Source organism: Schistosoma mansoni, chromosome 5 (assembly GCF_000237925.1).
Source record: "Schistosoma mansoni strain Puerto Rico chromosome 5, complete genome".
Lineage (NCBI taxonomy): Eukaryota > Metazoa > Platyhelminthes > Trematoda > Strigeidida > Schistosomatidae > Schistosoma > Schistosoma mansoni.
Genome location: NC_031499.1, coordinates 8522888 through 8536519, shown reverse-complemented (window position 1 = coordinate 8536519; position 13632 = coordinate 8522888). Strand labels below are relative to the sequence as shown.

The 13632-nt window shown below is 33.1% G+C and overlaps 1 protein-coding gene across 1 annotated transcript in view; it reads right to left on the bottom strand.

Annotated features, from left to right (window-relative positions):
• Smp_155250 (putative zinc finger protein) overlaps positions 1 to 13632 on the bottom strand; it is a gene marked incomplete at both ends in the record, with an annotated part of 29399 nt that overhangs the window by 13993 nt on the left and 1774 nt on the right. Inside the window, 2 exons of the mRNA XM_018797807.1 lie at positions 8389 to 8548; positions 11237 to 11255. Of these exons, the coding sequence (XP_018652813.1) occupies positions 8389 to 8548; positions 11237 to 11255 (179 nt within the window). The remainder of the gene's footprint in view (positions 1 to 8388; positions 8549 to 11236; positions 11256 to 13632) is intronic.

Genomic DNA, 13632 nt, shown 5'->3' with positions numbered 1-13632 from the left:
CTTTCTCTGTAAAAGGTTACAGAAGGCCTAATCAGAGATATCGTGATTGCTGGCAATATACAGCGAGAAGAATATACATTATCCAGATGTCGATTGACTGGGCTGCTAACTTCTAACTGGCGATCATTCAATATTTAACGTCACGAAGGACGAAGAAGTAAGAAAGGGAAACTTGTTGAAGTACTTTGTGCTGAGAATTCTATATTGTATAATAAAGTTTCATATTAATTCCTACTGACTATAAAAAGCGTACATCCTACTGTTCATTCAAATCTCCATTAGACTAAATTGTTATTATGTAAATAGGCTGATATTAAATTATATGAATAGGGTAAAATAAATTTAGAAATTTAATTTAAAAATAATCTCTATGTATATGACGTAAACTCATTTAAATCAAAGTTGCGCAATTCCTGTAACATCTATTAACCTTGACAACAATTATTATTAGTATTATCTCCAATATCTCCCTCCACCCCCCCTGACATATAATAAAAATAATAATAATTCCATCTTATTGTATCTAGGATATGAAGATATGAATTAATCAAGGAAATGACGTCATCGGTCATCGACATCTGTGATTTCACTACTAAGGTCAAGTACCACTCTCTTAATTCATTTAATCATTCACTTATTCAAACAGTTTAGACAGATGGAGGTGAAAGAATCACTAGAGGCATGTTTATAATTTTTTTTTCGTCTCATTCTGGCCTTCATCTCTATATTTTTCACGTGTCTAATAAAGATACCAACCTATTGTTGGTGAACTTTTTATATATCACGTGTCCGGATTACATAATCAGATTGTCGTTATTCTATTTAGAAACACATACAATCATAGATACATGTACACACACACACGAATATGACAATATGACATAATAATTTAGTTATAAAAATGGCATAAGGACATCATTTTTTACTGACTGCTGTTGGGATTGACTACCAAAAAGGGAAACATTGAATAAGGTAAAATATACTCATCAGTATTGAGGATTTTGAGATTTATAGTAAAGAATACTAATTGAAAACAGTTTGTATCTCTCTTTCACTTTCCCTCTCCCTCTCTCTCTCTCTCCCTCTCCCTACCTCTCTTTCTCTCTGCACTACACGTGTAAACATATATGTTGAATAAGCCATTAGAAGCTATTATCCATTTGACATGACAAAAACTTTACTCTCATGTCATTTCAACTCTGACTTTCGTATAAACTAAAAAAAATCATTTTTTTGTCTTATAAGATGAAGAATCATATACTTCATATATATATATATACTACTTAAATGACAAGTAGCCACTAGAAGGATAAAAAGATAAAAGCTTAGTTAAGATGCTAAGTAATCATATTACGTTTTTAGTTACCACGGTTACTTGCCTTTTTTTGTATTCGTTTAAAAGCAATCTAAGTAATTACAAAAATAGATGTGAAAAGAAGAATGAAATATTCACACACGCAATTTTTATATTTAAAAGTGGTTAATCTAATGTAAAAGGATATTTCCTTTCAGTAGTCATTTATAAACATTTTAAATATGTTATTTATTATATGTTATAGGCAAAAATTATATTTGAAATATAAGCAAAGATGAATAGTGGCTAACAGTGGAATCCAGTTTGACGCACGTTTCGTCCTTTTTGGGACTCGTCAGCTGAATGTAACTGCATCTCAGAATTGATGTTCACTGAGGAACTCGTACCCAGTAACTTTCACTCTAAAAGCCATTGCATTATCTACTTAGCTACTGAATCCTGAAAACCACCTGCTTGTGCAATGGGGTGAAGTTTAAATTCACTTGGTAATGTTTACTAAGTGGATGACGCGATGGCGTTTCAAGCGAAAGGTACTGGGTTCGAGTCCCCCAGTGAGCATCAACTCAGGGATGTAGATACCTCCAGCTGACGAGTCCTAAATGGGAAGAAACGCGCGCCATGGATTCCACTGCTAGCCACCATCTATCATCATATCGTTTGCTTATCACTGAACTAACTATCCAGTTATATAAGAATATTTTTCTATCTGTTAACACTTTAGGTAGGAGCTCAGCGGCAGTGACCATTCACAAATCCAAAATGAAATTGAAATAAACATTAGATAATTGCCATCATAAACTAATTACAATCAGTGTACTGTTAAAAATAAAAGAATATCAAACATGTTTATAAGGCTTTTTTTCACTATGAATGGAAAATATTATAATTAGTCCATTTCTATTGAAATATCTACGAGATGAGCCGAATGTTACGATATTATAATTTAGTTTATTTATTTATTTGAACACATAAATATTGGTACAAGGAAGCACCAGATACATATGCGCCTCACAAATCTCATTTGATTTGTATGAGGGCTGTGATACTGCCCAGGTGCCAAACTGAAGCAGGTGGTTTTCTTAGGGGGACACACCCAGAGCCTTTGATCTAAAGGTCTAATCCACAAAAAAGTGGAGCATCGTGAGGAGATGCAGTTTCATGGTAGCCGACGACCAACGACTGATTCATACGCCATTTGTTCCATCAGGATACTGGAGCCCATGTTCACCATTGGTTTGGAATCAGGGTTTTCCAACTCCCCTAGGTGAAATTTCCGTATCCACCAACCCGGTTAAAACACCGGACATTCGCTTTTCGTCCTCTCAATTTCGTAAACAACAACGATGCCACTGTGAGAAGGCAGTGAGTAGGACTTCCCTGGTATAGGCTATATACGCGTGACCAATATGTGACAATACGACGAAATGGCTTTCCAGTGCCTCCAGGTTTTCCATGGTGGTTTAGCTTCAAATGACTCATGAATTCAACTATTAAAAATTACTAAAATGTCTACGAAACCTCCTTCTGATAATAATCATCATGTGCTCACTAGTAACTGGCTTCAAGAGGTATTTCCTGGAGTTCTAGTGAAAAGCAGTAACCAGTGGAGTTCAACCAGGTCTGTTGGGAGATAGGAACTCACTAAAGACATTGATAAATGGTTGCTCAATTTCGTGAATTAGTTGAAGTTAGACAATACTACCGCTGGATGCCAAGTTGAATGGTCTAGTGGTTAAGCGATTGCATACGAGACTGATAGGTCTTGGGTTCGAACCTCGCGAGGCGGGACCGTGGTTGCGCACTGTCGAGGAGTTCAACAATGGGACGAAATGCCTTTCCAGTGCTTCTAGGTTTTCATGGTGGTCTAGCTTCAATTGACTCATGAATTCAATCATAAATCTATCAAGTTTTTTTCTAGAATCTTAAATGATTGTAGCTTTTTAAAAAAAGTGATTAATCAAGATAATGAGAATATCCTAACATCTTTAATGTAATGTTACATATATATAGTTGATTGATCGAATGTTTCGTACTTCCTTGTGCTCATCAATAATATACTTTGTTTGAATGAACTAAGTTACAAATATTATTTACTTTCTAGCTTGATCTCAGTTTAAGTACTAATGAAAAATTGGAAGTAGTGAAGAACTATGATATCTATGATTTTATTGTCCCTATATTATTCTATTAAGTATCGAACCATATGAACCATCAAATCTTCAACTGTACAAGATCTTTTTTAGACTACACTTAAATGATCATTTAGATATAGTTAGATTAATCTTCTTATCTATTCATTGTAATAATATGAAATTGAATATCAATAAACTACAGGTGTGATATGAGCTACTTATATCCGCATAAGTAGTATCCAACACCAATTAAGAATAGAATATATTTCAATAGAAAATCATGAAGAAAAGAACAGAAACAGAAAGCGATTGATATGAAAATCCAGGAATAATGAAATCTAAGACAATTAAATAATGTTTACAAAGGCTCAGTGGTCTAGCGAATAAGCGCTCTGGTGCGTAGTTGATAGGTCCTGGGTTCGAATCCCGCGAGGCGGAATCGTGGATGCGCACTGCCGAGGAGTCCCACAATAGGACGAAACGGCCGTCTAGTGCTTCCAGGTTTTCCATGGTAGTCTAGCTTCAATTGACTAATGATTTCAACTATGAAAAATTATCGCCCCCAAATGCCCTGGTACGGCTGAGAGTGGGGAGAGTCCGCTCTCCCTCTCGAAATGCTCTCATATGGCCACGCGTATATAGACTCTGTCAGGGAAGTCGTACTCACTGCCTTCTCGTGGCACTGGTGTTGTTTACGAAATTGAGAGGACGAAAAGTGAATGTCCGGCGCTTTAACCGGGTTGGTGAAAAAGGCGAGTCCACCTAGGTGAGTTGGAAAACTCTGATTCCAAACCAATGGTGCAAATGGGCTGGCTCCAGTATCCTGATGGAACAAATGGCGTATGAATCAATCGTTGATCACCGGCTACCATGGGATTGCATCTCCTTACGATGCTCCACTGCCTTGTGGATCAGATCTTTCGGTCAAAGGCTCAGGGTGTGGGCCCCTAAGAAAACCACCTGCTTCAGTTTGGGGACCCGTTCAGTATCACAGCCTTCACACAAATCAAATAAGATTTGTGAGGCGCATATGTATCTGGTGCTTCCTTGTACCAATATTTATATGTTTAAATAAAAAAAAATGTTTACAAAACGAACAGTCAAGTTTATGACAATTGATTGATATTTTACAAATGAATTATTTACTTTATGATTCTCAGATTTTACTTAGATGTTTTGTAATGTTAGGCTCATGATATATTCGATTATCCTCATTGGTATTCTCGTTCACTACACAGGTTGTTGTTTTCTTTTTCATATGTACTTAAAATCATGAGTCAATTGAAGCTAGACCATCATGGAAAACCTAGAAGCACTAGACGGCTGTTTCGTCCTATTCTGGGACTCCTCAACAGTGCGCATCCACGATCCCACCTGGCGAAATTCCAACCCAGAACCTACCATCCTCGCGTCAGAGCACTTGACCGATAGACCACTGAGCCGGCCGGCATCCAACGGTGTTAATATCTAACTTCAACCAATCCACGAAATTGAGCAACCATTCACCAATGTCTTTAGTGAGTTCCTGTCTCCCAACAGACCTGGTTGAACTCCACTGGTTACTGCTTCTCACTAGAACTCCAGGAAATACCTCGTGGAGCCAGTTTTTTTTCTTGTTCATTGAACAAAGCATTTTATATATGCAACCAATTCAATGAATATATATATATATATTTCTTTGTTGTAGGTCACAATGAAATACTTTATATTTATTTATTATTAAAATCACAATTCTCCCGACAACAAAAACAAACAAACAAACAAACTAAAAACATAATTATACTTGATTAACTTATAAGTTGAAGAATTAAAATTATAAATGTTTGAATAGCCACTTTTTTGCCCCTACCCTCCCCCCCAAAAAAACAACCACCTAGAAACATACACACACACACACCATATGTGGTGTGAAAAAATACTTCTATGTATAATTACTTTATTTGTTTAATTAAATATGTATAATACATTTTAAGAACATATTGAACATTCAAAACAAAATTCATTTCATTTAAAACAGAAAGGAGTCAGTCTTTTGATAGATAGATAGATAGATAGATAGATGGATAGATAGATAGATAGATAGATATCCATAAACACACCATAGGTGTTCTATACATTTTATAACTCAACAATATTCAATAAAAGTTTCTTCTTTTTTTTAAATTTGAGAAATGGCGCCTTCATTAAAACAAAAAATCTAATATCAATATCATCAATATACAGATGTGTTTAATGATAACAACTGTAAAATATAATTTAAATAGTTTTGATGGTTTGTTTGTTTTGTTCCATGGGAAAAATGATCAATTTCTTTTTAGTTTCTACCTTGTATGTATTATGTAGGTAAAATCGAATGATGTAATCAAAATTTATATTGTTATATCAATATCTATAACTGTGATCTGAATAGTTTTGATCAACAATGATGTATAATGACTTAATTCTAAAAAAAACTACATTAAATTAAGTGAAGTCACGAGTCAATTGAGGCTAGACCACCATGGAGAAACTGTAAGCACTGGACGGCCATTTCGAATCTCGCGAGACGGGATCGTGGATGCACACTGCTACTGAGGAGTCCTAGAATGGGACGAAACGACCGTCCAATACTTCCAAGTTTTCCATGATGGTCTAGCTTCATTTGATTCATGATCTCAACTATATAAAATTATTATAATCTCCACAAAACCCTCTTCTTATAATAACGATCATATGCTCACTAGTGACTGGCCCCATGAGGTATTTCCTGGAGTTCTAGTGAGAAGCAGTAACCACTGGATTTCAACCAGGTCTGTTGTGAGATATCAACCCACTGAAGACAATTGATGAACGGTTGCTCAATTTCGTGGATTGGTTGAAGTTAGACATTAACACCGTTGGATGTCCTCCAGCTCGGTGGTCTAGTGGTTAAGCTCTAGAGAGCGAGAATGGTAGGTCCTGGGTTGGAATTTCGCGAGGCGGAATTGTGGATGCACACTGCTACTGAGGAGTCCCATAATAGGACAGAACGGCTGTCCAATACTTCCAAGTTTTCCATGATGGTCTAGCTTCAATTGATTCATGATCTCAACTATATAAAATGACTATAATATCCACAAAAACCCCCCTTCTGATAATATGATCTTAAACATTTCATAATGAATAGAAATACCATTAAAATTATTAATGACTTGAATTGAATAATTCACATAGATTTATAAACTTTATTTAATACGTGTTAATGTGTCAATATTATTATTATTATTATTATTAGTAGTAGTAGTAGTGGTAGTAGTAGTACTAGTAGTAGTAGCAGTAGTAATAGTAGTAGTAATAGTAGTAGTAATAGTAGTAGTAGTAGTAATGGTAGTAGTAATAGTAGTAGTAGTAGTAATAGTAGTAGTAATAGTAGTAGTAGTAGTACTAGTAGTAGTACTAGTAGTAGTAGTAGTAGTAATAGTAGTAGTAGTAGTAATAGTAGTAGTAGTAGTATACAATCATAATAATATAATTGAAAATTGACAGAAGTGTGCTTTTGGTTTGTTTATTTGGAATGAAATCATTTGTACTAATTAACTAAATGATTCCTTTCCAGGAGTAATAATAACCATCTATTTAGCATAGTAACTGTAATAGTAAATAGTCAATATACATTTATATACATATTACATACATGCATATATATACATATTATATATAGTATAATCTAATACAGTCATTTAAAGGTTAAATCAATGTTAACAAGTACTTAGATGAACATAAAAAAGTCATTAAGAGTGAAGAATCTATGGTGATCTCAATGTAAACAACAATCAATCATCATTGTTAATAATTGATGATGGTGATAGTATGACCTTGAAAGTGGAATGAGTACTGTACATTCAATGATTTTTTTTATTCAATATGTTAAATTAATAATTCGGTAAATATATGAAGGGGTTTTGTGGAGATTTCAGTACTTTCATAGTTGAAATCAAAAGTCAATTGAAGCTAGACCACCAAGGAAAACCTAAAAGCACTGGACGGCCGTTTCACCTTATTGTGGGACTCCTCAGTAGCAGCGCGCATTCACGATCTCGCCTCACGAGATTCCAACCCAGGACCTACCAGTCTCACGCGCGAGTGCTTAACCACTAGACCAATGAGCCGGCATTCGATGATGTTAATGTCTAACTTCAACCAATCCACAAAGTTAAGCAACCGTTCACCAATTGTCTTCAGTGAGTCGATATCTTACAACAGACGTTCTGGAGAGTCCGACAATGGGACGAAACGGTCTTCCAGTGCTTCCAGGTTTTCCATAGAGGTGTAGCTTCAATTGGCTCATGATTTCGACTATGAAAATACTGTAATCTCCACAAAACCTCTTCTGATTAAAATGTTTTCGTTATTATTTCTGAGAAAAAAACACTTTAAGTACTCACAGTCAGTACTATAAGTAAGTGAAAGGACGTAGTCGCATACGGATAGCAAATGATCTCCTGTAGAACTGAAATATGTGTGTTGATTGGTCAGTCGAACTCGATGTATAGATAGATGTATGGATAGATAGATGGATAGATAGATTACACTTAGACAAATCAGTTTTTGTTTAATTGTCTAGTTTTTTTCAGTATTTCCATCATGTAGGTTATACTCAAATGATATATGAATGGACACAAGAACACATTTCATTCGCTTTGAAGAATAAACTTATCATTACCAAATCTTTTAGATAGGTTGGTGAAGGAACTCTACTATTTTTTTAAAATTTCAAGTTGACAGATATCATTAAAAGTTTGAGACTCCCCGATAGTACACACAAACGATCCACTAATAAGAATCAAACTCAAGACCTTCAGTCTTTCACGTGAATGCTTAACCTTTCGACCACTGAACTGGAACTTAATAATGTAAAAGTAGTCAATAAATTGATAAAATGAACATCGAATATCTAAAAAATTAAAACAAACAACAACTTACCATCTTTATTCATGCCAACTTCAAGACATTTAGTTAATCGACATGCTCTACATTGATTACGATGAGATTTATCCACTCGACAGACTACAATGCCAGATTTACTACCAATTGTTGTACCACGACTTTTACATGTATACTGACGATTACGTCGTATAGATCTCTATAAAAATGGATAATGATCAATATATATATATATATATATATATATATATATATATATATATGGGGTGTTTCGAAGTAGTCAGTAAGGAACTTCAAACATAGGTTTCATACGAGTCGAAACTCGTCAGTAAAGTTCACTCATTATAGTGAAGTGATTGAAGTGTCCTATGCAATTCACTCTTGCATCACTTAATTCCAAAGTCTGAGACATTGTTACTAGGCCATCAGGACTCAGATATTTCTGGTAATTAAATACAAATCAATGTAAACATATGTATAGACAGTTTTCATGACAGACTAACATTTTCTCAACTATAGTTAAAATCTTCTGTACACTAGACAACTGTTAGGTTCATGTACAGGATTCAACAATAATATACCGATAATAATACTACTGGTGACTACTAATACTACTTATAGTAATAGTAGTATTGTAATTTTTGGTAAAAGAAACATATAATTATAGCAATAAGTATGATCATCTCTCCCAAGTAAATTGATATATTTTGAAACAATTCACTCAATAAAAGACATTATATAGTTTAAGTTCTCATTCACCCACCCCCCCTCTCTAAGAATTTATTTAGATTAAATTAAAGAATCCATTTTGCATGATAGTATCCATGTGGATGTGTTATATATACACATAAATACACGTACATTCACCTCATTCTCTCTCTCTCTGTATATATAATGAGAGAAGGATACAGAGTTTAAGTACTACTCAATGATATAGCCCACCTGCTGTGCTATTCCATATTTAATTGCCTAGAAATATATATATAGAGAGATAGTTAATTAAAATGTCAAAGCTTTTCAAAAGCCAAATTGAACAAATAAAACATTGAATTGTAATAATGATTATGAAAAATCATATGATATCAGCCCTGTTTAGTTTAATGATTACGTTGTTACCATCATTAATCTTTACTTGTATCATTAATAAACTTGTTATATTATTATTACTACTACTACTACTCATATTTAATATTATCAGTAGTATGATCATTAATCTATTTTTAAATAGATTATAAAACAACTGTAAAACAACAATATAGATCTTTCTTAAACCATACGATCAACTTCATCATATAATATCTCTGAACTCATAAAGCAATAGAAGCAGTAGTGGTAGTAGTAATATAAGTAGTATAATAAGTAGTATTAAGAATCAAATGATTAAGAGTTACTTTTGTATATATACAAATGACTGACAGTTGAAATGATTACATGACCCTTTTTCATATTTATTAACAGAAGTGAGTACAGAAATATTCTCTAAACCTTTTTTTCTACATCATATGATACTTAGGGTATTTATCACTAGAAAGAAGCCTGTATTTTTGTTGTTGCTAAATGTCCTAAATTGATAGGGTAGTGTAGAGGAGAGGGAGGAGAGTGATAGAAGTATAAATAAAATGATAGATTACATTTCAGTTAGTTATAGAATGTAAATACACCGTAGTGATTAGTTTTATGTTAAGACGATCCATAACCTATTCAATTTTTTTCATAGTTGAAAACATTAGTCAATTGAAGTTAGACCACCATGGAAAACTTAGAAGCACTGAACGGCCGTTTCTTCCTATTGTGGGACTTCTCAGTAGCGGTGCGCATCCACGATCCCGTACTCACGAGATTCAAACACAGGAACTACCATTCTTGCGCCAGAGCACTTAACTAATAGGCCACTGAGCCGGCATCAATTTTTTTTCTTGTTTTCAATCATTGTTTAGTTAAAATCACTCTATGATGTAAATTGTGATAGTAGCTAGGAGAAAATTTTGTTTTGAGTTAATTTTCAAACGAATCAAAACTTGTCATCACATAGAGGAGTTATCTACAGTCTCTAAACAATTGATGTTTCTTAGATGACTCAAATTCAACATTCCATATTATAGTCGAAGACTATTCAGATCATGAATAATCTTATGAATAGATGATAAAACCCACATTAAATGGTAAATAATTATATTGTCAATTAATGAGTAAATCTAACGCTTGGATATACATTGGAAACCTTTTAATCATGGTTATCATTTATGGACTAAATATATAGAGTGTAAGACAGGATTCGAACTACACATGAAAATGATTAAAATACAATAGATTTAAAGGTTTACGAAGATTGTTGAAGGTTATGATGACTATCAGTCGTTCTAAGTTAGATAATTACTAAAAACTAAGAAGTACTGATCATCTGTTTCGTTCTTAGAAGTGGACATCTACAAACCTTCCTAGGATCGAACCCACAGTCTTTTGGCAAATAATTTACTTTCAAATTACTGAACCAGCATCAAATAGTCTATATTTCTAATTTCAATTAATCTATGATATTGCATAACTATCTTCTATTGTCTTCAGTGGATAGCTACCTCACATTCTAACATTATTAAAATCCACTAATAACAGTTTATCATTAAAACTCTGGAAATTATTAATATGAAGATTACTGAGGTTGTTAGATGTTATTAAGGTCGACTAAATTTAAACAACCATCAAAACAACTGTCCATAACTTCCTGCTAACTGGACGTACATTTTTTAAGTAATATCAACACATTACTGATACAATACCTTGACTAAAGTAAGTAAAAAGTGAAATATTCAATCCAAAATCAAATATAACATGTAACGTTACGTATTACTTAAATAAATCATTATTAGTAGTAGTATTAGTAACTTACTTTAAAGAATCCTGCACAACTGTATCAAGTAGAATCAATCAATTGTAATTGTTATTACATAATTATACATTTAAATGATAATAGTCCACAGTTTCATAAACATGTAATGACATGAAGTAAATTTAAAACAAAACAGAAAGAAAAATATAGACAACATAAGTACATTGAAAACATTCAATATATAAAGAGGGCAATGACAACAAAGAAGTACAATGATAACAACAAATAAATGAACATATAACTGTTAATGAATAGTTGAGTCAATTGAGGAGTTTCACAATAAGACGAAACAGCCATCCAGTACTTCCAGGTTTTCCATGGTAGTCTAACTTTAATTAACTCATGATCTCAACTATTAAAAATTAATTTTTTCATCAGTTGAATTTACAAGTTAGTCTAGGCTAGACCACTATTGAAAACTTATAAGAACTGAATGGCTGTTTCGTCCTAGTATGGGGTTTTTCAACAGTGCACGTCCACGATCCCGCATCAAAGGGACTTGAACCTAGAACCTTAAGTCTCACCCATAAATGTTTAACCTCTAGACTCTACTGAGACGGCATTCAAAAGGTTTTCGTTATTGGAAACTTATCATTCAACTGTTTCATAAGTGATTTCATGATTTGTTTTGTTTAATATACGTAAACAATTTTATTAATATTCAATAATTCTTAATAGGTTAACACAGCTAATGTTTTATTCATCAGATAAATTACCCTTGATTTAATGGTTTATTGGTTAGTTTTTGAATAAAAATAATCATCCATCGGTAGTCCATAATAATTTTGAAGATACAAACTTTATATGTTCGGTATATGATTTACTAATTTACCGGATACAAATTGATGCACTTAGTTTCTAGCCATACATTTAATTGTTATAGTTAGTACCACTATCCATTTGTCAAACTGAAGTTAGCCAAGTGGGATTTGAACCTATTACTGATGGACGTATATAATTTTTTATTAGAAAGTCACTACTTTGTGTAAATCCTATTGTATGTAAATTTAAATGTAAAGATATTTGACATGAATACTCTTAGCAGTTGAAGTAATCTATGGTGATATCCTGTTGACGATAGTGTAGTGAACAAGAACACCAGTGGGGACAATCAAATATGTTTCAATACAATTTCTTGGTGAAATCTGAAAACTATACAGTGAATACGTTATTTGCAAAATATTCATCAATTGTCTCAGAGTTTTTGTTGTTCCTTCGTTTTCATACCAATCACTCTCTGTTGTCGTTCACTTCTCATTGATTTTCCCAACCTTCTACCACCTGACATTACATTACATTCAACTGGTGATACATATTACTTATAACTGTCGACATCAGTAATACACACCACAATAGGATCAACAATGATATTATCAATGTTAGATAGAATAATTCAACTGTGAATATCAAAAAGCCTACTGTTAATTGATAATCATATGATCTTTACACTGTCATAGTTAACTATTTGATATGATGTGAATTATTCAATATTTATGAGTTACTATTCTGTAACCATTGAGTTTAAAGTATAAACCACTAGGAGATATTTTGTTTTATTCTTTACCGTTGATATCCATCATCATTGTATAATGAATCCTTAATTTCGACATCTTAAGTATGACTTGATAACTCTTCGATGTACTTTAGTCAAATGGGTTACGAATACTAACCTTTTTGCGTAGAGTGGTTGGATACTATCTAAACGAGTAATTTTTGTTTCTATGGAATAAAATCAAAGTCAACTTATTCAAACTATTTGTAAGTAAATAGATAAACATCTCCCATCTTTTATAGACTTGTATCAATGACTAAATAACAAGTAAATATTAAGAGACTGTTTCATTCTATTGATAACAGTTCGAAGTTTCCATTAACTTATATTAAGGTATGGAATTGATCAGTCTCTAATTGTGTGTGTATATCGTGAGTAGATTGATTGTATATTGTCATTTACTTACAAGCATTTATTTAAAATATGTGTTTCGTTCTATTCGATACTCATCAAGTGAACATGACTATGTCATAGTGTTAAAATTCATTTAAGGGATGAAGCCTCAGTACTTTCCAATTCAAATACCAAAGTGTTTTATACTGAGCTACTAATTTAAGATAACTGTTAAATTGTTCAATGCATATGATGTCATCAGATTTCCATTAGTATGGTATGATTTTGTTCTTACCTATAACTTAGTATTGTTTGTTTGAATCCTCCCATTGATGTATTAGGACTGTAATTGATCAGTCTCTTATTGGCATATGTGTATACTGTGCGTATTGCCTCGATCTAGCCTTTATTCACAAGTAATATAAGTAAAGATGGATAGTGGCTAGTAATGGAATCCAGTATGACGTGTGTTTCGTCCTATTTGGGACTCGTCAGCTGGATGTACCTGCAT